Source organism: Camelina sativa, chromosome 9, assembly GCF_030686135.1.
Source record: "Camelina sativa cultivar CO46 ecotype springtype chromosome 9, ASM3068613v1".
Classification (NCBI taxonomy): domain Eukaryota; kingdom Viridiplantae; phylum Streptophyta; class Magnoliopsida; order Brassicales; family Brassicaceae; genus Camelina; species Camelina sativa.
The window spans coordinates 15,829,124-15,855,154 of NC_141888.1; the positions used below are offsets into that span (position 1 = coordinate 15,829,124).

At 35.5% G+C, this 26,031-nt stretch overlaps 1 protein-coding gene across 2 annotated transcripts; it reads left to right on the plus strand.

Moving 5' to 3' along the window:
* The first annotated feature begins 9,973 nt into the window (after nucleotides 1–9,973).
* LOC104771144 (protein CONTINUOUS VASCULAR RING 1) lies at nucleotides 9,974–12,488 on the plus strand. Of its 2 annotated transcripts, XM_087467418.1 has the most exons (7): nucleotides 9,974–10,214; nucleotides 10,316–10,624; nucleotides 11,023–11,075; nucleotides 11,170–11,279; nucleotides 11,364–11,531; nucleotides 11,632–11,729; nucleotides 12,135–12,488. In XM_087467418.1, the coding sequence occupies exons 2-5, from the start codon at nucleotides 10,433–10,435 to the stop codon at nucleotides 11,468–11,470; spliced, it is 462 nt and encodes a 153-aa protein (XP_087323544.1). In that variant the 5' UTR covers nucleotides 9,974–10,214; nucleotides 10,316–10,432; the 3' UTR covers nucleotides 11,471–11,531; nucleotides 11,632–11,729; nucleotides 12,135–12,488. The 2 variants fall into 2 exon arrangements, with proteins under 2 accessions (XP_087323544.1, XP_087323545.1); XM_087467419.1 differs by having other exon boundaries at nucleotides 9,990–10,712.
* The last annotated feature ends 13,543 nt before the right edge of the window (nucleotides 12,489–26,031 follow it).

Genomic DNA, 26,031 nt, shown 5'->3' on the forward strand with positions numbered 1-26,031 from the left:
ACTCATAGAACACAAAACAGAGATTCTCAAGCTTAGATAACCATAGTCATGCACTCACCTCTTTCAAAGGAAAATTCAGACAACCAAAGACGAATCCAACACCATAGCCAATCCTAACACGCTATGCAGAAACTGCACTTACTTAACTTAGCAAACAACTTCTCCTCCTACAGCCTCTCTAGAACTGCTCTCAAATGTATTGCATGCTCCGTAGGACTCTTGGAGTACACTAGAATATCGTCGATAAATAAAATGACAGAAATATCTAGAAACTTCTAAAACATACTGTTTATCAACCTCATAAATGTTGTTGGTACTTTAGTCAACCCGAAAGGCATCACCACGAACTCATATTGCTCATACCTCGTCCTAAAACCCATCTGCCTCATCTATCATAATTTGATGGTCTGTGCTTATGGATTTCCATTTCAACTTTATACAGTACCTATGGCCAGCTCTTGCCAAAGCTTTGCCTCCTGGAGATGCAATGGTACCTGCAAATCGCTTCCCCATCTCCGGACAGCCGCCACCGCTGCTCGCTCACTCCAGCTTGGTCAACCAGCAAGAAAGTAGGGTTTCTTCTGGTGGGCCTTGTCTTCTTTGTCGGCCCATTAAGCTTATCAAAAGCTAAGCCCACTACCAGTAAAACCAGGTCAGACGTTTCTAAACTTTTGCAAAACCCATTAACAAGTTTTCTTCGATATGTTGATTGTAAGGACCGAAGTCTACAACCTCTATCGACATCCTTGTTTGGGATACAAGATTGGCAATTCCAAATCCCTGGTTCAAAGTAATTCTGCAACAAATTCTTATCATCTAAGCTCTTGGCTATTGGGAATTATGCTTCTAGTTTCTAGCCACACCAATAGATTAAGGAATAACGGTATTATGACCCCGGTCTCACGGACCGTTGGTTACCGAAACCTCCTCAATCCTCTGCTTCCATTCTCCCTGTTCACTGAGCCTAGTCATGTTCAATCTACCAATTGCAGGGATAATCTTCCTAACTCCATTCTCAGGTCTGTTCCTAATTTCTTTGGGTCAAGTCAAATACAAGCCTTGTGTGGACTTCTTAATCTCTATGTCCATTGGTTCCACTAGAGAGAGAACCCACCTGCTCTGTTTCAGCTTCACAACCATCATAGGCCAATCCTGCTCCCACCTTCCAATGCACCCAAATTGTTGTGTAATCATGGCTGTTCAGATCAGAATTCAAATTGTTATTGGCCTGACCTCGGTCACTTCCCGACAATTCTAGCTAGATACCTCAACTCCCAACCTTCTGCCACCAATGCTAAGACCTGGATCCTATACTACAAAGCAGTTTCAACAGATGGTCTAGAGATTCTAGTTTGGTTTTTGAAACAAGTTTCAACCGATTATACTACCATAATCACATGTGGTATGGTCTCTTCGCTATTTCAAATAGCAGTTCTCGTACCGGCGAGAGTCACAGCCATACTCCCTCTATCAACGTCATCTCGTCTTTATTGGACTTTGACTAATGCGTCTACCATCGACCTGTTCGTGGGAGACTGTTTGGCAACCCTTGACCTCACATGTCTCAAAGTGCTTGTTAGCCTTTTCCTCATAGCTCTCTTGGAACCTTTGTCAACCTTTTTCTGTTACTTTTGTATGGCATTGGGGAATGTCTCACTTTGTTTTGTTGTATTGTCTGGGATTCTAAAATATCTTTCTCTGTACCTGGTTTGATTTTAAATGAAATCAAGTATTTGTTCAAAAAAAAAAAAAAAAGATCAATCTTGGATAACCAAATAGCATCTCTCAACTAATCCAACAACTCATCAATCCTGGGAAGAAGGTAGTTGTTCTTCAAAGTGACCCGGTTCAGACCCCAATAATCAATGCACAACATCGGCTCTCCCCACGGTAAAATGCTAAACGAATGAATCCCTTTCTCAACAGATCTTCCAGCTGCTTTTTTATCTCTATCATCTCTGCTGGAATCATCCTGTAGGGTACCTTAGATAACGACGTTGTCCACTCTCATTGCGTAACTCCGCCCTCTGCAATGGACCCTCAAGTCATCACGAAACACCCTCATGAAACTCCGGACCTACGACTCCTCAGAATCCATCGCCAGGCCCCTTTACACCAAAAGCTGACTGAACTCCAAGTGAAGCTCACGAACTGACCGAGTCCCCTACGTAAACTGTAGGAACCGCATCTCCATTCGGTCTAGTGTCTCGTGAGGAAAATATTTGCGGTTGAACTCATCCACAAAATCAACCCAATTCATGTCTCTCTACACTCTCCTGGCAGCCATTGACCTCCACCACACATGAGCATCATCTGCCAAGTAGTAAACCCCTATGGTTACCAAATACGCCTCAGGACACTTGAGAGGTAGAAGTTGCATTCCATCCTCGTCATCTATGCATCAACCACAATAGGGTCAGTACTCGGTACCATCAGAGAACTGAACCATACCGATCCTACGTATCTCCCCCAGCATAATGTGTGCTGTGAATGATCTACTACAACTGCAGCCATCAGCTGCGGCACCTTTGCCACTGTCGGCGGCACCACCAGATTCAGCACCAGAACAGCTCCCGGAAATTCGGTCATCTCGACCAGAGGCTCCACCTGCTGCGACCCCAGCACCTGGAAGCCCAGCTCCACCAGCCTCAGCCATCACACTTGATCCACGGTCTCACAATCAATTGGGCCTCTGCCCCTACCACGATCACGATCGCGTCCACGACCATGACTGTGTCCACGACAAGCAACAGCACCACATCTAACCATCTGCACTACCAAAGACAGAAGGCTAAGCACACAATTCAAATGGCACACAAAAGTACATGTTTTACCGTGGAATCTCATTGAAGGCTCGACGAGGATATTCTAGGTCTCCATGCCACACATCACTGATTAACTCACATAATCAATCAAGCATGCAATCTAAACATCAACGCACAAAGTACATAGCAAACCTGTACCTAAAACCGTAAGGGCTATGATACCAAACCGAAACGACTCGACCCATTTTTTGTTTTTAGATATAATAATTCTCTAGTGATCTCATACTCATTAACATCCTAACCCCAATCAAATACAACCAGCGGATAACAGTCAATATAATAAACCAGTATCATTAAACGAATGAAATTAATTAACGAATAAACCAGTATCAACTCCACAATACCAATAACATAAAAAATTCATAGAACCAGTAACTTAATCATTCGTTCTAGACAACCATGTTCCAATCTAGCAATGTAACAGAAGCATATACCAAACGATCGAGCCTCTAAAATATCCTCCTCTTCATTGTCCTGATTCCACGATCATACTTTGCATTTACCTGCACCACAAATAACAATTGAGATGAATGATTATTATCATAAATACTCAGTGAGGCAATCCTCTCATCTACTGGGCTACACAAACAAGCACTTGAGATCTCCAAATATCAAACAACAAATGACACAATCAAACCAGGTGTAACACCCGCAAACCAATTTTTGGTATTTTGGTAAGGGTGTCGATCGACACCTTCTAGTGAGACATCGATCGACACCAGTTATGGCCGGTTTGGTCGGTTCAATTTTAACTGTCCGGTTTGCGTGGTTGGTTTAGGGAATCCCTAAATCGAGTGTAAAAGAGGGGAAACGACCTAGGGTCGTGTTTTGGGGTTATTTGGCCGCTTTTAGAGAAAAAGAAAGAGAGAAAAGTGTTCTTGAGCTTTTGGGAAGAGATTGAGAGATTCCTTGCTGTTCTTGGGAGATCTAAGGCTGGGAAGGTGTTAGAAGCTTGCTAGGAGTGAGGGAATTCGTCCTTGTTGGTCAGAATCTTCTTGAAAGAGGTGAGTGCATGACCATGGCTTATCTAAGCTAAGATCTCTAGATTCTATGTGATTTGGTGCTTATGTGGTTGTTTCTTTGAGTTCCCTATGGTATTTTCGTCGCTGTTGTGGCTGGGTTTGGCTTCTGGGAGTGCAAGGAGCGGATTGGAGAAGATTGGAGGCGAGATTCGGAGTTTCTGATCGAGGGAAATCGCTGCTCGGCATCGGTGTCGGTCGACACCAGTTGGGGTGTCGGTCGACACCAACGCGAGGACGGCTCGGGACTTTGGCGAGTGTCGATCGATGCCATGTGGAGGTGTCGGTCGACACAAACTAGGGTTTTCGGGAGTGTCGGGCAGGGTGTCGGTCGACACCAGATAGTCAGTGTCGATCGACACCATCTGGTGTCGGTCGACACCCCTTGTTCAGTTACGATGGATGTTGCATGCTATGTATATTGCCTGGTTTGTTTTATTGATTGTTGTTTGTGGCATGTAGAGATCTTATTGCTTGTGTGTATAGCCCAGTAGATGGGAGGATTGCCTCACTGAGTGTTTATCAAATACTCATGCATCTCAATTTGTGTTTGTGGTGCAGGTAAAGGCAAATTGTGTAGCGTGGAATCATGGCGATGAGGAGGAGGATGATCTAGGGTCTCGTTTGTGTGGTGTTGGTTATATTATTTATGTTGGAACCTTGGTTAGAGTTGTGATAGGTTGCTGGATAGATTGGATAGGAATGTTATTGTATTGATGATGTATCGTTTCTGTATTATTGGTATGTTTCCGCTGTGCATATTGGTTGTTATTGGTTTAATGAGGAAATGGTGGTTTGGGTGGTTCAATTAAGTAGTATGGGATGCTTAATTATATGTTGTACTTATTATTAAAAAGAAAAAAAAGGGGGCGGTCGTTTCATTTTGGTATCACAGCCTTTACGGTTCTAGGATGGTTAAGTGGATGGTTAGAGCGGTTAGGAATTTAATTGGGTGAATTATTTTCTTTTTGCTTGATGCATGATGTTGTGTGATGGAATTGATTATGGGTAGTTAGTCAATTTGCATGTGGTATGGAGTCCTAGTATCATCCTCTTCGAGCCTTCAATGAGATTCCACGGTAAGATGTGTGTTTGTGTGCGGTTTTGATTTGTGTACTTAGCTTTCTGTTCTGGGTAGTGCAGATGGTTAAGGGTGGAGCTGTTGCTGGTCGTGGACGCGGACGTGGTGGGGGTCGCGGTCGTGGTCGTGGTCGTGGTCGTGGTAGGGGCAGAGTCCCAGCAATGAGTGAGTCTGTTGAGCAGAGTGTGACAGCTGAGGGTGTCGGCGAGTCGCAGGATTTCCAGGAGGGGTCCATGAGTGTGGCCGGTGGTGGTACTGATAGGAACGTAGGCGCTGAGGGGGTCGGTGCGGGCGGTGTCGGTGCTCGAGTGGCCGGTGGTGCTAGGGTTCCGGGTGTGGGAATCCCAGCAGGTGGGGCTCCTGTGGGAGGTGTGGACCTGGCGGGCTTGTTGACACAGCTGTTGGAGCGGATACCAGGTTTGGGTCCGGCTCAGGCTCAGGTAGTGCCACCAGTGGTGGTGGAGGAGCAGCAGCCAGTGGCTGCGGATGTGAGAGCTCATGCTCGTTATTTTTCTATGCTGAAGGAGATGTATAAACTTTATACTGAGAGGTTTTCGGGTGGTACAGACCCTACTGTGGCGGATGCGTGGAGGACGAGTGTGGAACATAACTTCCATACTCTGAGATGTCCTGAGGAGTTTTGGGTGGACATAGGGGTCCATCATTTGAGTGGTGATGCTGAGGTGTGGTGGAGATCGGTGGCTGCTAGGAGAGTGCAGCGGGAGATGACTTGGGCTGACTTCGTTTTGGAGTTCAACCGCAAGTATTTTCCTAGAGAGGCATTGGATCGTTTGGAGGTGCAGTTCTTTCAGTTGTCTCAGGGGACACGGTCAGTGCGGGAGCTGGACTTGGAGTTCAGTCGACTTCTTTGTTATGGGGGTCGGGCTATGGAGCCTGAGGAGGCTCAGATCAGGAGGTTCTTGAGGGCCCTACGTGATGACTTGAGAGTTCACTGTAGAGGGAGGAGTTATGCTACGCGTGCAGAGCTGGTTGAGACTGCAGCAGAGATTGAGGAAGATATCCGGGCACAGTCAGTGGTGGCCAGTCCAGCGGTTCAGACAGAGGAGACTTCGGAGCAGAACAATCCAAACAAGGGTAACAAGTCGGAGCAAAGGCATAAGAGGAAGCGGGAAGACACGTCAGGTATGCAGCAAGGTGGGCGAGGGTGCTTCGGATTTGGGAGCAAGAACCACAGGTTGGCAGACTGTCCCAAGAAAGGTGATTCACAAGAATATCGTCGATCGTGTTACCATTGTGGAGAGGAGGGGCACATCAGGCCTTTCTATCCTAAGTTGAGACAGATGATGGGGGGTGCGGCACAACCGAAGGGAGGACCGGGTGCTCAACTCGGAGATTAGTTTGGCTTCTGATTCTTTTTATTTCAGCTACGTATTTTCGTTTGGAGCTGTAAACGTTTATTGCACTTGAGGTTTTTAATAAAATGCAGTTTTTCTTTTTTTGGTTTTTGGAATTTGTGGATCTTGTGGAAAAGAAAATCGCTCGGGAATTCTATAAATGGAAAGTTTCCATGCGTAGGAAGTTTCTAAAAACATAAAGTTCTAGGAGTAGTTAGAACTTGTGTTAGTGGGAAGGGTGTTTGTAAACACCGAGGAGTTGGGATGTTAGTAGTGAGACCTGGGGGTGGCCATGGCTGTGGTTATATTCTCAGAGAGGATATGGGGTCGGTAGGACATTGAGATGTTCTATGCGGATCACGGGGGTGGTCTAGGTTGGAAAATGCTTATAGACGTTATGACCGTTTGCTTGAGGGACGGGGGGTCCTGAACAACTCATAAGGAGATGGGGGTTCTCCTGAGGGGACGGGGGGTTTCCTGGATACCGATAGCTCGAGGGACTGCGGTCCTGAGGGTGGCAGAGGAGATGGGGGTTCTCCTGAGGAGATGGGGGTTCTCCTGGTACCGTGATCTTAAGGGTGACGACCCGAGGGTGAGACGGTATGGCTCAAAGACGGGGGGTCTGAGAGTGTGATCGGTATGGCTTGAAGGTTGCGACCTAAGAGCAGATGAGTTGGTGGCAAAAGTGTCAAGGGCGTGGAAATAAGAATGGTAACCGGATGTGGAATTATGAGACTGATGGGGGTTCAATCTCAGGGTTACGGTTGAGATCGGAAGCGGATCTCGGGATTGATGGGGGTTCAGTCTCGGGGTTTTCTATGTGTTGACCGGGAGGGTCAGGTGTATGCTGGTCGGGGGGACCAGAGTGGTGATGACCAGTGGGTTCAGGGTGGTTTGGACCAGTGGTGTCCTTGTGGTGGCAGACCAAATGGGTGGATGGTAGGAACCGTTGCGACGGTGTTTTGGTGAGTTTGCGGATGAGTGGCGGTGTGTTCAGATTCGAGGACGAATCTTCTGTTAGTGGGGGAGAATTGTAACACCCGCAAACCAATTTTTGGTATTTTGGTAAGGGTGTCGATCGACACCTTCTAGTGAGGCATCGATCGACACCAGTTATGGCCGGTTTGGTCGGTTCAATTTTAACTGTCCGGTTTGCATGGTTGGTTTAGGGAATCCCTAAATCGAGTGTCAAAGAGGGGAAACGACCTAGGGTCGTGTTTTGGGGTTATTTGGCCGCTTTTAGAGAAAAAGAAAGAGAGAAAAGTGTTCTTGAGCTTTTGGGAAGAGATTGAGAGATTCCTTGCTGTTCTTGGGAGATCTAAGGCTGGGAAGGTGTTAGAAGCTTGCTAGGAGTGAGGGAATTCGTCCTTGTTGGTCAGAATCTTCTTGAAAGAGGTGAGTGCATGACCATGGCTTATCTAAGCTAAGATCTCTAGATTCTATGTGATTTGGTGCTTATGTGGTTGTTTCTTTGAGTTCCCTATGGTATTTTCGTCGCTGTTGTGGCTGGGTTTGGCTTCTGGGAGTGCAAGGAGCGGATTGGAGAAGATTGGAGGCGAGATTCGGAGTTTCTGATCGAGGGAAATCGCTGCTCGGCATCGGTGTCGGTCGACACCAGTTGGGGTGTCGGTCGACACCAACGCGAGGACGGCTCGGGACTTTGGCGAGTGTCGATCGATGCCATGTGGAGGTGTCGGTTGACACAAACTAGGGTTTTCGGGAGTGTCGGGCAGGGTGTCGGTCGACACCCCTTGTTCAGTTACGATGGATGTTGCATGCTATGTATATTGCCTGGTTTGTTTTATTGATTGTTGTTTGTGGCATGTAGAGATCTTATTGCTTGTGTGTATAGCCCAGTAGATGGGAGGATTGCCTCACTGAGTGTTTATCAAATACTCATGCATCTCAATTTGTGTTTGTGGTGCAGGTAAAGGCAAATTGTGTAGCGTGGAATCATGGCGATGAGGAGGAGGATGATCTAGGGTCTCGTTTGTGTGGTGTTGGTTATATTATTTATGTTGGAACCTTGGTTAGAGTTGTGATAGGTTGCTGGATAGATTGGATAGGAATGTTATTGTATTGATGATGTATCGTTTCTGTATTATTGGTATGTTTCCGCTGTGCATATTGGTTGTTATTGGTTTAATGAGGAAATGGTGGTTTGGGTGGTTCAATTAAGTAGTATGGGAAACTTAATTATATGTTGTACTTATTATTAAAAAGAAAAAAAAGGGGGCGGTCGTTTCACCAGGTAACAAACAAAGATCAGCCACTGCTGAAGGTTGGTGTCGACCGACATCCTCCTGGTGTCGATCGACATCCTCCTAGTGTCGACTGACATCTTCCTGGTGTCGACCGACACCTGCTCGACATTCTCCAAAAATCATAGCTCGTGTTGACCGACCCCTCCACATGGTCTTGACCGACACTCGTTAGAGTATTCGTGATGTCCTTGCATTAGTGTCGACCAACACCGATGCCGAGCATCGTTCTTCTTTGATCTCTAGCTTAGATCTCCACCTCCAATCGCCTCTCACTTGACCAAGGCATCCACATAAGCGAAAATAAGCCACAGAGAGCAGAAAAATCATACAAACATTCAAGGGATTCAATCACACAATTCATTGAACACCAACACAGAAAATCTCAAGTTTAGATCAGCTATAGTCATGCATTCACCTCTTTCAAAAAAAGTTTCTGAATAACGAATCCAACACTACAGCAAGTCCCTCGCACATATTTCTTATACATAATTGAAAGTATTATTTATAATTTATTAACGTTATTTATAATAGAATTCAACTTCTAATAGTTACTTATTCTCAATATTAACTCTTCTCATCTTTTTCAAAATATTATTTATTTCTACTAATAAAATATTTGTCTTAATCACTATACTATTATGATCGTTCTTTTTAATTTAAGATTATTATAAGTAAAATAAAGTATTAGGAACATCTTTTACTGATGAAGTTGTAAGAAATTATTGAGACTGATAAAGGTTAAGAAGATATTTATACATTAAAAATATCCATTTTTCTATAAATATAAAATCTAAAACATTATAAATTACTATATATGTATGTAATATAAGTAAGTTTACACACACAGAATATTAGATGAAAGGAGATGTTGATTTTTAAAGAGATTCCAAAACAATTAAGCTCTACATTTAATGTGAATCAATATTTAGTTAATAAAAATAAAAATATTCATAATTCGAGATCTCGAATATTTGTTTTAAGATTTAAAAATATTAGATTATATAATCATGATATTAAGCAAATTGTAATACCTTTTAAATTTATATGTAACCTAACCATTAAAATGCAAATCAAATTAGTTACCATAACATTGACTTAAACTTTATAATAATATTAATCATACTAACATCACATGGAAATAATCATAGGATTTTGTATATGGTAAAATATTTTGCATATAATAATGATGCAAGTATTTAAAAAAACCTTCAAATTCAAATAAATCATTAAAACTACACATTTTTTGCATATTGTATTTTGTACATAGTTTTAAGGGAAATTACCTAGAATATTGCATAAAAGTAGGTTTATTACTAGACTAACACGTTGAGATTTCTGTCTTACTAGAATAACACATAAAAGTTTGCAAATTACTTTTATATCTGAGTTGTGTGTTTTATTACGGTTTATGCCATTTATAATTAAATTTGGTCAAAAAAAAACTTGAGATCTTATGTTCTTGCTCTTGTTTTCCTGTTTTTGTTTTTATTTCTTTTTGAATCGATGTTTGTTTGATTTTTGTCAAATCCTCCTTTACTCTGATTCTGCAAGAAAAGAATGGACTGTTGGATAAATTCCTTTACGATGCAAGAAAAGAAGCTTCACTTCTCCACCAAATAAAGTTTCAATCTTTTGGTTCACAACTAGTTATTAATCTTTAAGTAATTTGGGTAATTTAGCATCCGTTTTTAGATCAGGAGAGAAAAATCTAAAAACGACAGAGAGCTTCAAGTTGGAGTTAGCTTAGCCACTTTTTTTTTTTTGTGCTCAGAAGAAAGAACAGTCGCCGGCAAAAAAGTCTCAACCTTTTCCCTCTCCGCTCGTTCACTGGTCACCGGCATTTCTCTCTTCTCCGACTTGATTTCCTTATCGCCTGAGTTTCACGGCGATGGGAGACGAGAAGCCGGCGGTTGTGATGGCCAATCGAGAAAGAGATCGAGAGCTTCTGATTCCCGTCGCTGATTCCGGCGACAAAGACGATGGTCCTTCTTCGAAGCCTTCTTCTTCTGCTTCCTCTTCCTCTTCTTCTTCTTCTTCTTCTTCTTCTTCTTCTTCTTCTTCGCATCAATCCAGCCACGAGGTCTAGTTTCATCTCCTGATCTAGAATCTTGTTCTTCGTTTTCTCATTTCAAGATTCATGCTTAATTAACAGTTGAATTGGATTTATAGTAAGCTCTTAGTTCCTTTCAAGATTTATTCTTCTTCATAGATTTATTTGTTTCCCCTTAGTTCATAATCTTGGAACTTGTTTTACCCTAGATTCAATCTATCACCAAACAACACTTCCTGGAACTTGTGTGAACTAGCCAAACACTTGTCTTTATTATGCAGAAGCTTGTAAATTCCTGATTGAGTCAAGTATGAATTTGCTAGGATCTGTCGATTCTTGAGTCTTGTGATGTTTATGGTCATTCATGTTTTCAAGCATATATAACAACATAGAGCATTGTGGTCTGATGCTTTAGCTATTTCCTGCAGACTTTAAGCTTGTTCATTAGGGGTTGGGCGTCCAAGAAGTTCATGACAGGCTGGTAAGCAACACTTGAATTTTTTTGCCATTTGATTGTAGTTGGCATAGATTCAGAATTTGTGCTGATAGTTTTAAATCCCAATTTCTCTTTGCAGTGTTATCCTACTTCCTATTGCAATTACTTTCTATATAACATGGTGGTTTATTCACTTTGTGGATCGATTCTTCTCTCCAATATATGCACAACTTGGAATCAACGTATTTGGTAAGCATTTGAATGGTCCCTCTTTATCGAATCAACTACTTGATATGATCTATTGCTCACATGAGTTTGATTTTGGTTTTGTAGGTTTTGGTTTTTTGACTTCCATAGCATTCATCTTCTTGGTCGGGGTGTTCATGTCTTCGTGGTTGGGAGCATCGGTTCTGAACTTAGGAGAGTGGTTTATCAAGTGAATGCCATTTGTTCGTCATATCTACAACGCCTCTAAGCAGAACAGTACTGCCATATCTCCTGGTATCGCTTAAGAAAAGGCTTATTTTACATTTTCAGCATTATAAGTTAATTATAATTTTCTAATCTCAACTTGCTCATATCCAGTTCTTTCTCTGTTCAGATCAAAATACACAAGCTTTCAAGGAAGTTGCAATCATTAGGCATCCCCGAATAGGCGAATATGCATTTGGCTTCATTACATCGACAGTTGTTCTCCAGGTGAGTGAAACTGCTTGGTTCAAGGATTTTGTTATTGTTTTCAGAACTTTTCTTGTAGGATACAGAGGGCATAATTGCAACATTTTTGCATGTGAAGGAATTTATTAGAATGTTCAATTCCAGTGTTATTCGTGTACACGTTTTATAAATTCTTCTCAATTCAGGTGTTATTGGATTAGTGCTTTTAATCATTCTTTTAAATTCTAGTGCTATTCGATGTTATAGAATTTTTTAAAGCAACATGATTTAACAAGAATGTGAAAGAATTGTTAGTGCAAATTGTGAATAATGAATTCTGACCTTTTAAGCCGAGATTTGGTTAGATATAGAGACAACCTCACATGTGTTCTTCCCTTTTGGATACACGAAGAACAATCACCACTCACTAACGACTGATTGCTCCAGATTCACGAAGAACAGTCACCGGCGGCGATTAACTACGACGACTGCGGCAGTCGCAGTGGGGCTGTACTTGGCGGTAGAGATGAAGAAGAATTGTATTTGTCCCTTGTGATTGATGAATCCACCTTACGATCTAAAAACCTTTCTATTTACGAATCTATTGTTATATATCTCTTACTTTAGTTGCAGCATTGAGATTTATGTCTTATTATGTCTTCCTTTCGAAAAAACTGTGGGGAACGAACGATTGAGTTTCTGATAATCTCTCTCCGGTTCATTTTTTGACAATATCTGTAATATATTTGTCCATTCTACTGCAATTATTTGAGTTAAAGATTGATTCAGTTTTGTTTTCAATTTGCTTGACAATTGAATTTGAGCTAGAAGTCAGTATTTGAATCTTACAAGTTTTTGGATCACTTCAAGATTTTCATGTTTCTGTATTTGAGCTATAAGTCAAGTCAGTATTCAGATGTAAGATCCATTACAGTAATATTCAGTTGTATCATCAAATTCGTTCTCTGTTTGAAATTCAATTCTCTGTTTTGTTCTATCCTTCAGCTTCTTGGTTAAGATGGTGATATTGGTTGTGATGCCATGGAGTTCTTGTTGTAAACGTAACTTTCCTCTATCTTTTCTTTTATGCATTTCACTCTTTGCAAGAGATGTCTTTGCTTCGTGATTGTTAAACTGCAAGCTTATAATCTAAAAGTTGTCACGAGACTGGTCATTAATTGAATTTGCAAAGTCTGTTCTCACAAAGATTTAACTCCCTTGATATGGCTATACGTTCTTTGTCTCCTCTTTCAAACCACCATTTACTCCATTTGGCGAGAACGTAACAGACTCTGCAATCGGCATCATCAACTTTTTCATCGATGCAACAGAACGTAACAGACATAGCAGAGACAACGCATTTATCTAACAAGTTGTTTATCACCCCTACATAAATTTATGGGCATAAGCCCGGTTACTCAACAAGGATTACTTCACATGTAAGTTTGTTTCATTATGTCTGGTAGCTAATTTTCTACGCTAGAGGGAAATTAGAAGACTTTATCTATATTCAATTCTATTAAGAATTCTATTCGATTCTGATAAAATATAGTAGTTAGAATCAGACAGAAAGATTTGTAAATCCTTTACAATATATGAAAATCTATTATTTTGTCATTAATTCCTGTCTATTAAATTCTTTCACAATATGGTGTCCAATACCACCCCCTAAGCATTGTTTGTTAAAATTAGATCCTTTCTATAGTAAAATGTAATAATGCTCTGTCATTGCAGAACTATCCAACTGAGGAGATAAAATGTTTTTTCTTGATACCTGTCTGTAAGAATACCGATGTTCTTGATTTGCATTACTGAGAAAGATTGAAAATAGGAAAAATGGTGAAGAATAAGTCCACTGATGATTTTTTTATTGTACTTGATGATGAAGCCATGTGTGCACAACATATATTGTACTAGCTTGAAGAAAGATTAGAAAAGACTGTACATTGAGTATATGATGTCCTATAGTTGTAGTAGCAAATGCCAAGAAGTATAGCCAGTCCACCTGACATTAACATACATACATGACCATGGATCTCATCAGCTGGTTTCTACAGACAGAAAACGTAAAAATTTCCTGATAATATAAAGTGAGCTATAACCTTCTCATGGTATGCGAAAATTCGTATCAAAACTGACCACATGTCTGCCGTGAGTAACGAGAGGTTGAACATGTACAAATTTTTTGGAACAGGCAAGGATGTTTTTCATTGAGTTTGACCACAAAACTTTTCACTATTAATTAGATATACAAGTAAATCCATAACACAATGTTCATAAAAACTTGGTTTTCACCTCTTTTGCTTCATTTCAGGTGATCACTTACTAAATTTTCCTTATACTATAAAGAGTGTCTTATGTGAAAACGATAGTATGTATTAGAAAGTGATTAATTTTTGTATTGTTGATTAAACATAGTTCTTTAATAGTTCAATATGTAAAGAAATTCGTATAAACATTAATTATCATTTTCATATTTTAAATATAAATGCAAATCTAAATATATATTTAGTTGTACCTAGTTGAACTGAGTATTGTATATTTATGTTATCTAAATATTACCCTCTATAGTTAAAATGTAATTTTGTGTGGTTATTGTTCATTACCTCTCGAAAATATGATAAATAAATAAACAATTACGAATTACTTAGGTTGTTCTAGTAACATATCTTACTTTTTCTAGTAACATCTCTTACTTGTTCCATTTCCGGTGAACAACAACGACAATATTAGCTAGGGTTGCAGAAGAAGATATGTTGAAGATAACTACAAAATTACAATAATATCGTTTATTAAAACGGATTTATGGACACTAAGCAAAAGAACGTTATGTACGTACACTAATCTCAAGAACGTTATGTACGTATGCGTTCATATGTACGTACACGTTTATGTGTACGTACACGTTTATGTGTACGTACACGTTTGCTTTTAGGTTTAATGAACCCGAAATTACCAGAATATCCTCGTCTTCTACCTCTAACATACGACTGAAAACCCTAATTTTCCCTGCCTCACTTGATTTTTTCACGACTTATGTCTATTTTTTTGGTTTCACTTGTGGGGTTTTTACTCAACTATTATAGATTTTCATCTCAACATCTGATTTCTAAATTAAAAACCTATAAAAAGTGAGTTATATAGATCCTCCAATAATGATATCTTGCTCTTCCATGGATGAACCCAGAGGAAAGATTTCCGAAACTGAGTAGGAAAAAGACGTTTGCTCCGGCCGATAAACAGAACACAATTGATGAATCTTCTACAAACTTTATTACATGAACACCATTAATCGGAAGAACAGCAAACCTGTTTAGATCTTCCTCCAATAAGTCTATCGCAACGCTAGACTGTCTTTGCCAGCTCAAACAAATTCGTGTTATTCTGGTAAGACTTTACAGCTGTCAATCTTTCTTACTAAATCTACCACGGACAAGAAGCCTACCACAACACTATGAAAACTATTTCAAAAAACAAACAAAGTATACCAAAAATATCTGTAAGGAGAGAAGGCTGTCGCAAAAATCTGTCGTAACAGGCCATTAGTCTACCATAAATATCTTCCCACCCTTTTACGTTTTCCGCTACACGCGCTAAAAACAAAAGTCTATCATCAAAGAGAAATTCCTCTACCAACTTAATCTACCGAATCGATTTCATGCACGTCCACCGATAAGTGTACCAACACTACAACTAAGTGTACCATCTACAGTGACCGATAAGTGTACCAAGACTACAACTAAGTGTACCAAAAATATCTGACGTACACCTTTAATCAGTCCACGTGTATAAATCTACCATCAAAGGATCGGTAGACTTAGTCCCAACTTCCAATGTTTTTTTTTTCCTAATGGCATTAGCCGTAATTACGTGTTTTCCCAACACTAGTTTCAGGGGTAGAATAGGTACAATGTGTTAGTCTAGTAATTACAAACAATTGTATGTTACTTTTGTAATAAGGAAGCTTTTATGCAATATTCTAGTAACTCACCCTAATTTTAAATGTATTTTGTACATAATTTTAAAATTTATTTTGCATTCTTTCTTTTATGTATTGTGCTTATAAAAAAAATTAGCATAAATACATATTATAGCTTAGAAACACATAGTAAGAAAAGAAAAATCTGTCAACAAAAAAATGTTGTAAAGTCCTGTATGTGGTCCCCAGTAAAATAGTGTTTCATCTAGGTTACCCCTGTACTTTAATGCTCTACCTATTTTCCCCTAGACAACATATATTCTTCTCAATTCCACCTATATTAATTCATTTCTATCTAATTAACCAAAATAAATTAAGCTGTAATAAATCAACGTTTTGCGTTTTAAAATTGATAATTCGCAATTACTGTACCGCGATTGGCTTAACCCAACAAAAAATATTAGACCCGAAACATTATTTTCTTTACCCATAAAACCAAATCGATTTGGGGAAAATTTGAAATTAGGTCGTCTTCTTCTCTTCTCTTCTTCTTCTTCCTCGAGACCAAGAAAATCAAGTTCTTCTTTCTCGATTCAATTTATTCTTCTTCTTTCTCCGTTTGTTTATTTCGCTTTAACTGGAAGTATGAGCCAGTTTTCTTCTTCTAATTCGTCTTATCTGACTTCGGGGAAGAAATTGAATCGAGGAAGAAGAAGAAGACGACCAAATTTCAAATTTTCTCCAAATCGATTTGGTTTAATGGATAAAGAAAATAATGTTTCGGCTCTAATATTTTTGGTCGGATTAAGCCAATCGCGGTACAGTAATTGCGAATTATCAATTTTAAAACGCAAAACGTTGATTTATTACAGCTTAATTTATTTTGGTTAATTAGATAGAAATGAATTAATATAGATGGAATTGGGAAGAATATATGTTGTCTAGGAGGAAATAGGTAGAGCCTTAAAGTACAGGGGTAACCTAGTTGAAACCCTATTTTACAGGGGGCCACGTAGAGGCAGCCCTTAATTATTTAGTACATTTAGCTTGACTACTTACGTAATGTAATATAAAATTAGTAGATTTTTACAATAATGATAAACAAAGCCAGAAAATTAAAAGAACATATGTGATAGTTGAAAAAATGGCTAATTAGAAATTTGTATGATAACTTGATAAGTATGCAACATTATTGTTATCATTTCTTAAACTCATGTGTAACTTCATAATTATACTCATAAGTTTAATTAACCAATCATCATTTGTAACTTCTAACAAGCAATAACTATTTATAACTTCTTATGTTTTATCATTTAATGTTTCTATAATCTAGGTAATTTAAATTACAGTCAACACTTAAATTTTAGAACAAATTATTGTATTAATAAGATAAAACATTTCAAAATATGAAAATAATGAGATTGTGAAAGAAAATTGTATTTTGTGAAGAAAATTATATAATTTTTAAACATTCACTACAATTGTTTTTAAAAATATATGTAAAAATAAAAGTGTCAACTCAAAGAGTGAAATTTTACTTTTATGTACATTATTTTCTTTATTCATTCTCTAACTTTTTTTATTACCAACATCATGTCACTTTTTCATGAGAAATATGTACAAAAATTGTCTGCTATTTATTCATCTAACTACATACATGATGCATATAATAGATCCTTAATTAAAAAAGGTAGCAAAATGAACATTTTTCAAATGTCCCCTATATATACAAAGTATTACTAAAAGAATAACTTCAGTATTATAATTATTATAAATTTTATTTTAATCTCGTCTTATCTTTTTAAAAATACCTAATTAATTATGTTTATAGTCTATGATTATCTGACGTATTTTGCTTTATATATTTGAGTGCTTCTACACTCAGAAATTATTTTAATTAATTAAAAATAAGTGGAAATAGTCTTAGGGATTTCTTATGTATTGTTTATCTCTATATACTTATTTAAGTAAGTTAAAAATTTAACCCTACTATTATGTGGCATATTACAAAAATACCATTACATTTTAATTAATTTAATATCTAACAAAAGAAAATCTTATATTGATGTATAAATAATAAAACAATATTTTCAAAATTATTTAACAGATTTCATTTATTGTTTCAGAAATCTTAGGAAACAATAACAAACTATTTCAAACAATTATAAAACTAAATTTTATTTATTAAATTAAGATTAAATATATACATTCCTAAATCGTTTAATAATGACATGTATATTTTTAAACTAAGATACAGCATTGCTTATATTTTTAAAAAAATATATATTATATATAATTTATTAAATATTTTTTTACACTGCATATCGACGCAGTGACATCTTATTAAAATCTAAAATATCACAAATGTTATATTTTACTTAATATAATATATACAACTAAAAAATCAAAAAATTAAATCGAGATTTCTAAACATGACCACTTCAATACGAGTTTTGTTTTATTTTCTGGATTTTCCTAAATTTATATGATTCACAGATTTAAGTATTGTATCATGTACCAAACACGGACTGAAATCAGAGGATGAAACCAAGTAAATTAAGTGTAAAAGATTATAAAATGTATAGAGTAAATCAAATAAACTTCTACTATTATTTTATAACTATCAAATTACAGTAAAGAGTACGCGGACATTTCCCCGTGGTTTCCATCACGAATAACTATCTACTTCATTCTATAATCTAATACTTGAATTTTGAAACTAAGTAATCATATACATGCAGTCAGAGCCGGCCCAAGACACAAGCTGATGAAGCATCAGCTTGTGGCCGCAAAATATATAGCTCTATAATCGGCCCTATTTCACAGAAAGTTCTTTTAGCCTAGTGGTATAAGCAGTGGAAAAGAGTCTAAGATATCATGAGTTCGACCCTCAAACTCTTATTTATTTGTGTTTTCATTAAAAAAAAAATTTAACAGACCTAAATATATTTTTGGGCTTGTGGCCTCATAATTCTCTGCGACGGCCAAACTTAAAAATTTTGATATAATATATATCAAAGAATTATATTTAAATGAAATGAAATTTCAAATAAACATATAAAACTGAATAGAAAAGCAATAGAAATGGTTTTTCAAAGAATTAGAGTTAGTTTCATATATAAATTTGTTATGATTAATTAGAGAATTGACCAATACTAAAAGCATGTCTATCATAATATATGAACCATCAACCTGACTAGATGAGGTTTTTTTAATAACATTATGCATAACTTAAACATAGTTATACTCGACTTGTATATTATTCTCCTTGTGTTTATTTTTTTCTCAAGGTTTTAAAGACAAGAAAAATAAAACTAAAACTTTAGTAGATCTATAATCATAAGTATAATTTATATGATTTTGTGATGGATTCTACGAATAATATTAACTAAAACATAACTCTCAAGTTGGAGGTCGAAGGTTCTAGTATAATAATTAGGGTTAAGTATATATAACTTTAATAATAGGTGTGTGAGATAAACACTAAAAACAGAAAGATTGCATGAGTTTTACCAGGTAAATTCTAATGCTATGAATGTAATGGTTATACTGTATATTAGCATATAATACCTAAATTCTTCTAAACAAGAGATTTAGACTTTATATAGGTTGAAATTACGTATGCAATTTATAGCACTATTAAAGTTTATTTTCTGCAAATTATTATCATCGCTAATCATGAGTAACATCATACCATGACCTGCAGATCAATTGGTGACAGCTTGTCTTGTGGGAAGGTTGTTAAAGGGTGGGGACCAGGGTTCGAGGAACGTCTGGCGCACCAATAACCTACTGTGGATTTGGATGAATAGTTCCATTTGCCCGGTGAGGGGTTAGGATCGATGCCCTGCAGGGCCAGCTTCGGGCCTATGGGGGCAAGCTAGCAGTGGGCTAGTGGGGTCAACGGGACGGGTTGTCACACATCCGCACTGAGATTGGGTACTTCTCGTGAGATTTTTTGTCCCTATATAGATTGCTGCAATTTGTGCCATCAGTTGATAGCTACAGTGTTGGATCATCTAGTGATTAGGGGTTTGGATCAGAAATACAAGAGAAATTCATGTTGGAGTGATAAGCCAGCTGATGATCCGAAATCTGACTTAGATGCTTATGACTTGATTAGGACTGTTCTCTTTGATGGTGATTCACAGCCGATGAGCCACTTTGAAGATCAGGCAGATGATGTTGATAGCAAAGAAGAGTCCGAGTTTAGGAAGAAGTTAGAAGATGTTGAAACTCTAATATACTCCAGCTGTCCCAACTACACCAAGGTGTATGCAAGTACGGGGATTTACCGCATCAAAGTGAAGAGTGAAATGTTAGAGAACTATTTTGATCAGCTTCTCACGATGGTTCATGATATGCTTCCCACAGATAATATTCTCCTGAAATCAACATATGGGATAATGAAGTTCCTGAAGATGTTTGGCTTTGGATATGATGTGATTCATGCATGCAAGAACGATTGTATTCTTTACCAGAGCAATACGAGGTTATGGAAAGTTGTCCAAGGTGTAGTATTTCAAGATGGGAAAGGGATAAGCAAACTGGTGAGGAAAAAAAAAAGGGATATCAGTCAAGTTATTAAGATATTTTCCAATCAAAGACAGAGTGAGATAGCTATTTAGATCCAAAAGGACAGCTGAAAAGATTCGTTGGCATGTCAACAATACTAGTTCAGATGGTACAATAAGGCATCTAGTGGACTCTTTAATTTGGGCCAATGTGACTGATAAATGGCTAGAATTTTCAACTGAATTAAGAAACCTCTGCTTTGTTATTTCTACAGATGGGATGAATCCTTTCTCCCTTCAAAACATCACGTACAGCACATGGCCAGTGTTATTAGTTAACTACAACATACATCCAACATTGTGTATGAAATCAGAAAATATAATGCTAACTCTGTTGATTCCGGGACCTACATTATCATGCAACAACATTGACGTCCATCTAACTCCTTTGATAGTTGACCTAAAGGAATTGTGGTTTACGATTCATTTATGAAGGAGAATTTTACCCTTAAAGCAATGTCATTGTGGAGTATCACTGATTATCCTGCCTTAGGAACATTAACTAGGTGTAAAGTGAAAGGTAAATAGGCATCTAATGTGTGTGGAAAGGATACATCTTTACGTGGTCGAAATTTAGTCGAAAGCATGTTTATTTGGGAAACAGAAAAAGACTTAGACCTGGACATCCTTAGAAGAAGAAAAAAATGGTTTGACAACATTGTGGAGGAAGGTAGTGCGAGTAGAATTCAAAGTGGAGCAGAACTTTTTAATATACTCAAGGATTTCATAAATGAGTTTGGAAAACCGTTTGTGGAAAAAAATTATAAAAAAAACGAAAAAGGGTCTGTGAAGATGAGATGACTCTAGACGAGGAAAACGATGAATACAATGATAACTAGAGGTGGAAGAAACGGTCTATTCTATTTGATATACCGTATTGGAAGGTAAATTTTTAATAAAACTTTTGAGTGTTGTAAATTTCAATAACTTACTTGCATATTCTTTTTAAAATTGATTTTTTAACTTAGTCTTTATCTTATGTATTAGGATATGCCGGTTCGTCACAATATTAATATGATGCTGTGGAGAAGAATGTGTCTAATGCTATATTGTTTATTTTTATGCAATCTGCTAAATCGAAAAATGGTTTGAAGACACGGAAAACCTTAGAAGATATGAAGATTCGAGGAAACTTACACATTCAGAATAAATGAAGAGAATACTTACCTCCAACTTTTTTTTGGCTGTCCAAAGGAAAAAAAACAAGATATTTTGCGAGAGGTTAAGTTCATTCAGAAGATAAGATGAATACTGTACAAATAATTATTTTATATGTGTAGCATGATCCATATAATAACTATTTTTTGACTTTTTGTGACTATTTTGATTGTGAGTGCAACACCTCAATCGAAAAATAAAATCACGTCAACTTAAAACTTCAAAAACATACTTCATTAAAATTTAAACAAGTATTTGAAAATCTATGAATCTATTATATTTTTAATAAAATTCACCTAAATCCACATATAACCTCATGAAGATTGTCTCGCACACACTAACACAACTTTTCACCTGCATCATGAAACAAAAATAACAAATTACTTATTGAAGATAAATCATTTTTACCCATGACCTAAAGGGATAATCCAAGTAATGATTTACTCTAAAGCTCACGACACATAACAAACATTAATCGCATAACCACACTTACTTATTGAAGATAAATCATTTTTACCCATGGCCTAAAGGGATAATCCAAGTATGATTTACTCTAAAGCTCATGACACATAATAAACATTAATCGCATAACCATGCTCACTTAAACATATACATGTTGTGATGCATATAGTGTAGAGCTAGACTAATCTTAATCACCATGAATCTAGAACGTCTCATTTTCGGACATATTCCACTATCTCAACCATATACTCTTCGGATATCTTATTTGGCACGTCTTTCTAAACTTAGTAATGACAGATTTTGAATTCATTGTTCTGTCTACCTCGATCATCACAACCATTAACTAAATTTATGTAGATTCGTTGGGATTTATTGTGGCTATATGTGTTTCTGGATTTGTCCACGGCTTTCAAATAATAATACTTTTTGAATTATTGTGGATTGTGTGGATTTAAAATGATGTTAGATCATTTCATATGAATTATATTCAGCGAGTCTTTGCTGGAAAAAGAAATTATAGTTTGTAACAACTTGCAAGTGTCCCTTTTGGTATCTGAATGTGTATTAGTGTATTAAGGGTTTGTACTTATAGTATTTAATATATCCCTTATATATTAATTGAGAAGCACATTCTTGAAAAAGCTGATGTATCGCCACCAGAACTTTGTGCACCTATTAGCAAATTACCCTTAATGTTTTACTTAATTACATTAACATGCCATTATATTAATAAAAACAATTAACTGAATAATAATTTGTTATGTCATTATTTTTTACATAAATTTAAATATCACATATTAAATCTAATTAAATAATTACATACTATTTTAAGACAAAATTTCACTACAATTTACTTACAAATATACAAGTCAAAGTTATATTGATTTCTTAAAATTAATATAAATATTAATTTCTTAAAATCAATATAAATATTAATTTCTTAAAATCAATATAAATAAAATATTCTAAAAAGGCTATAAAACATATCAATTAATATAAATTTAACAAAAATAAAGAACATATAACTTATTAAACATATAACTTATTAACATAATCATATAAAAATGAAATGTTAATTTTTATGATAATATTATTACCATAATAATTTAAATAACAAGTTTTCAATAGTTATTATAATTGATTATAGAAAGAAGTATATTACCCGTGAATTATCTCCAATTCATTAAAAGAAACTTAATACCCAAAAAATATAGATTTATATATATTCATAAATAAATATAAAAATGACAACAAATTAGGTGATATCATGATGTGTGATTATTTATATATATCTAAGTATGTAAACTAATTAATCTCAACATTTAGTGTGATTATTCATTAAAAATGGAAAATTTGATAACCGAATAGGAATATATGTTCTAATTGTATATTCATCTATGTGCTATTAAAAAGGAATGGGACAATAACTCATATCATTATAAATAAACTTAGTACCCAAAAAAATCATAATATATTTTAAATGAGTGATTATATAGATGCAAAATTGTTATAGTTACTCGATAAACGATAAATATAAATTTGATGTTTAAAACACACAAAATATATATATTGCCATAAATTATAATAATTTTATAAATATTTATCTTTACCACGTTCACATATTTCACGGATGAAATATATTCTTACATGAATGCGTTGGTTTTGGAATTTTATTAATTTTTTCATAATGGTTTTTTTAATAATAATCGGTTATTTATAAAAAATATTAACTCAAAAGATTTAAATAGCCTAACCAAAAAATTAAATCAATAAATTATATTATCTTCAGAAATTTTAGTTTAGAATTCTATTGTTACTAACATATGTTTTTTTTGTTACATAAGAAACATGCAAAATTGTTATGATTACAAAATAAAACATAAGACGATATGAATTTGATTTTTAAACTACACAAAAGACATGTTGCAATAAATAATAACATTTTATCAATATTTTCTCTACCATACAACCTCTTACACATTCAAAGATTTCACAGGTGAAATGTATTTTTTTACACGAAAAATGCAGCTTTGAATAAATAAATAAATAACTTTAGTTACATATTATGTTTGACACAAATAGATATTATATCTAGGATAATAATTTTCTTTAAATCGATTTATTCCGCACATAGTGCGGGTTGTTACCTAGTTTTCTAAATTAAACCAGTAATATAATAGAAATGTTTTTGGTACCGAGGCTGGTTGAAGTTCGAGTACTTAAACCAGTATCCAAACTCTCTAATTGGGTCATGATTCGAGTCAAGATCGACTATTTCGGTAATTTGTATAATTTTAAGATACTTTAGACTTTTGCAAAAAAAAAAATTGATAATTTTGGAACTAATTTAAAAAGGTAAACTAAAATGTTACTCTACTATTTACTTTGTCATATTCCTCCATGAATTACTATAAAACTGTGGTAGATTTATCAACATCATTTTTAGCTAAATTGAGTTGTTACCATTTGAACCTATATAGTTTTTATTTGCTTTTGTTTGCTTAATATTCTATTTCTGAATAACTAACTCGATCGTTATAAATAAGTCGAACAGAAAATTTATCATTTTAATGAACAACAGTAAAAATATATAAATGGGATCCAAAAAAATTACCCAGAAAATGAATAGTAAAAACCATGTAAAAGAGATTGACCACAAAAAATAAGCTGAGAGTAAAATATAAGCCAAGTGACTTACAAAGTGAGTAAAACATACTCCCTCTGTTTCATATTAAGTGTCATTTTAGGCTGAATATTTTGTTACAAAATAAGTGTCATTTTGTATTTCCAAGGTAGATGTTTCTTAAATTTTTCAATTTTATCCCTACCAATTTAATGTATTGACTAATAGAAAAAAATATATATATATTGATAAAAGGTAAAATAGAAAATTTAATGATTTTCTTAATCTGTGTGAAGATTCTAAAATGACACTTAATATGAAACAGAGGGAATATAAATTAATAAAAGGAAAGATTTAAGTTGTTAGTGTAAGAACACTGATGATGTCGGCCTACCAAAAAAAAAGAACACTGATGATGTTAATAAAAAAAATCATTGGATTAAAAAATAATTTAACAGCTCAAAGCATCGGCTTGTTTGAGCTAATTCATTAAAGAAAAAAAAAATTAACAGCTCAAACACAAGTCGATGACAAAAATTCTAAAGTTGGTTTCATAGTAAGTGTTGAATTAGGTTTTTTCTACAGATTGTTTGTAATGTTTTCAGTTTTATCCATACTATTTCGATGTTTTGATCTAACGAATTTTAATTATAATGTATTAAATAAAATAAAAATAGAAAAATTATTTTATTTTATAATATGTGTGAACAATACATTATTGAAATGGAGGGAGTGTAAGTCAGCAATATGGTTAATTTGGCAGTATCAAAATTTATCCCAAAAAATATCTTTTAAAAATTCATGAAATATATAAGACATAATGATATTTTGGAAGTTCATAATTTAAAACAAAACTACAAAATCCCTTTCAAATGACAAGTACTTTACATATTATAAAAATAATTAAGGAATTCGTAAAAATGTCATAACAGAAATTTAATTGATGGGGTAGTTGAAACGTAACGAGTGTTTGCTTTTTCATTTGTTATGATCGATCTTTCATAATTAAGATATAGTAGGCGCAGAAATTAATTTCTTTTGTATTCCCAACTAGTAGGATGTTGACTTTGCTAAACTAAAACAAACAAAAATATCTTAGAAAATTGAAAACATAAATAATCAAATGATCTTTTCTTCTCTTACGTTAACATGTTTTCTTAATTGTCCTTACAAAATATAATTATTTACCAAATTTTATAGTTTTCCGAATATAATTTTATAAGCTTATCCAAAATAATTTCATAAATCTTCGTACTAACTATCATGTGGCCAAAGCAAGGCTTCAACTGTTATTTTCATGATACTGGATATTTTTGTATTAAACAATTCTGGAAGCCATTTCAAAAAACGTTGACAAAGCTTTATAATTTCCAGAAATTTCTAAAATCAATCTTTACATGTAGTCATGTAGAGATCACTTTCATGGTCATTTCTATTATAATTTGGGATAGTATTTTGCTATTTTCTGTATAAACAACTTACTTTTGGAATTCACCTAATCTTGTTTAGTCTTTCTTACCTAATTTAACTTTTTCCTTAGAACCAAAAATACATACTATTGTATTCATTTTTTCTTTTTTGTCAACCATTGGGTTACAATAGGCCGGT

Excerpts from the sequence above, each read along its gene's own strand:
- LOC104771144 (XM_087467418.1), top strand. The coding sequence starts at position 10,433 with ATGGGAGACGAGAAGCCGGCGGTTGTGATGGCCAATCGAGAAAGAGAT. Across the intron at positions 11,076-11,169 it reads AAGAAGTTCATGACAGGCTG|TGTTATCCTACTTCCTATTG; the intron begins GTAAGCAACACT and ends TTCTCTTTGCAG. Across the intron at positions 11,280-11,363 it reads ACTTGGAATCAACGTATTTG|GTTTTGGTTTTTTGACTTCC; the intron begins GTAAGCATTTGA and ends TTGGTTTTGTAG.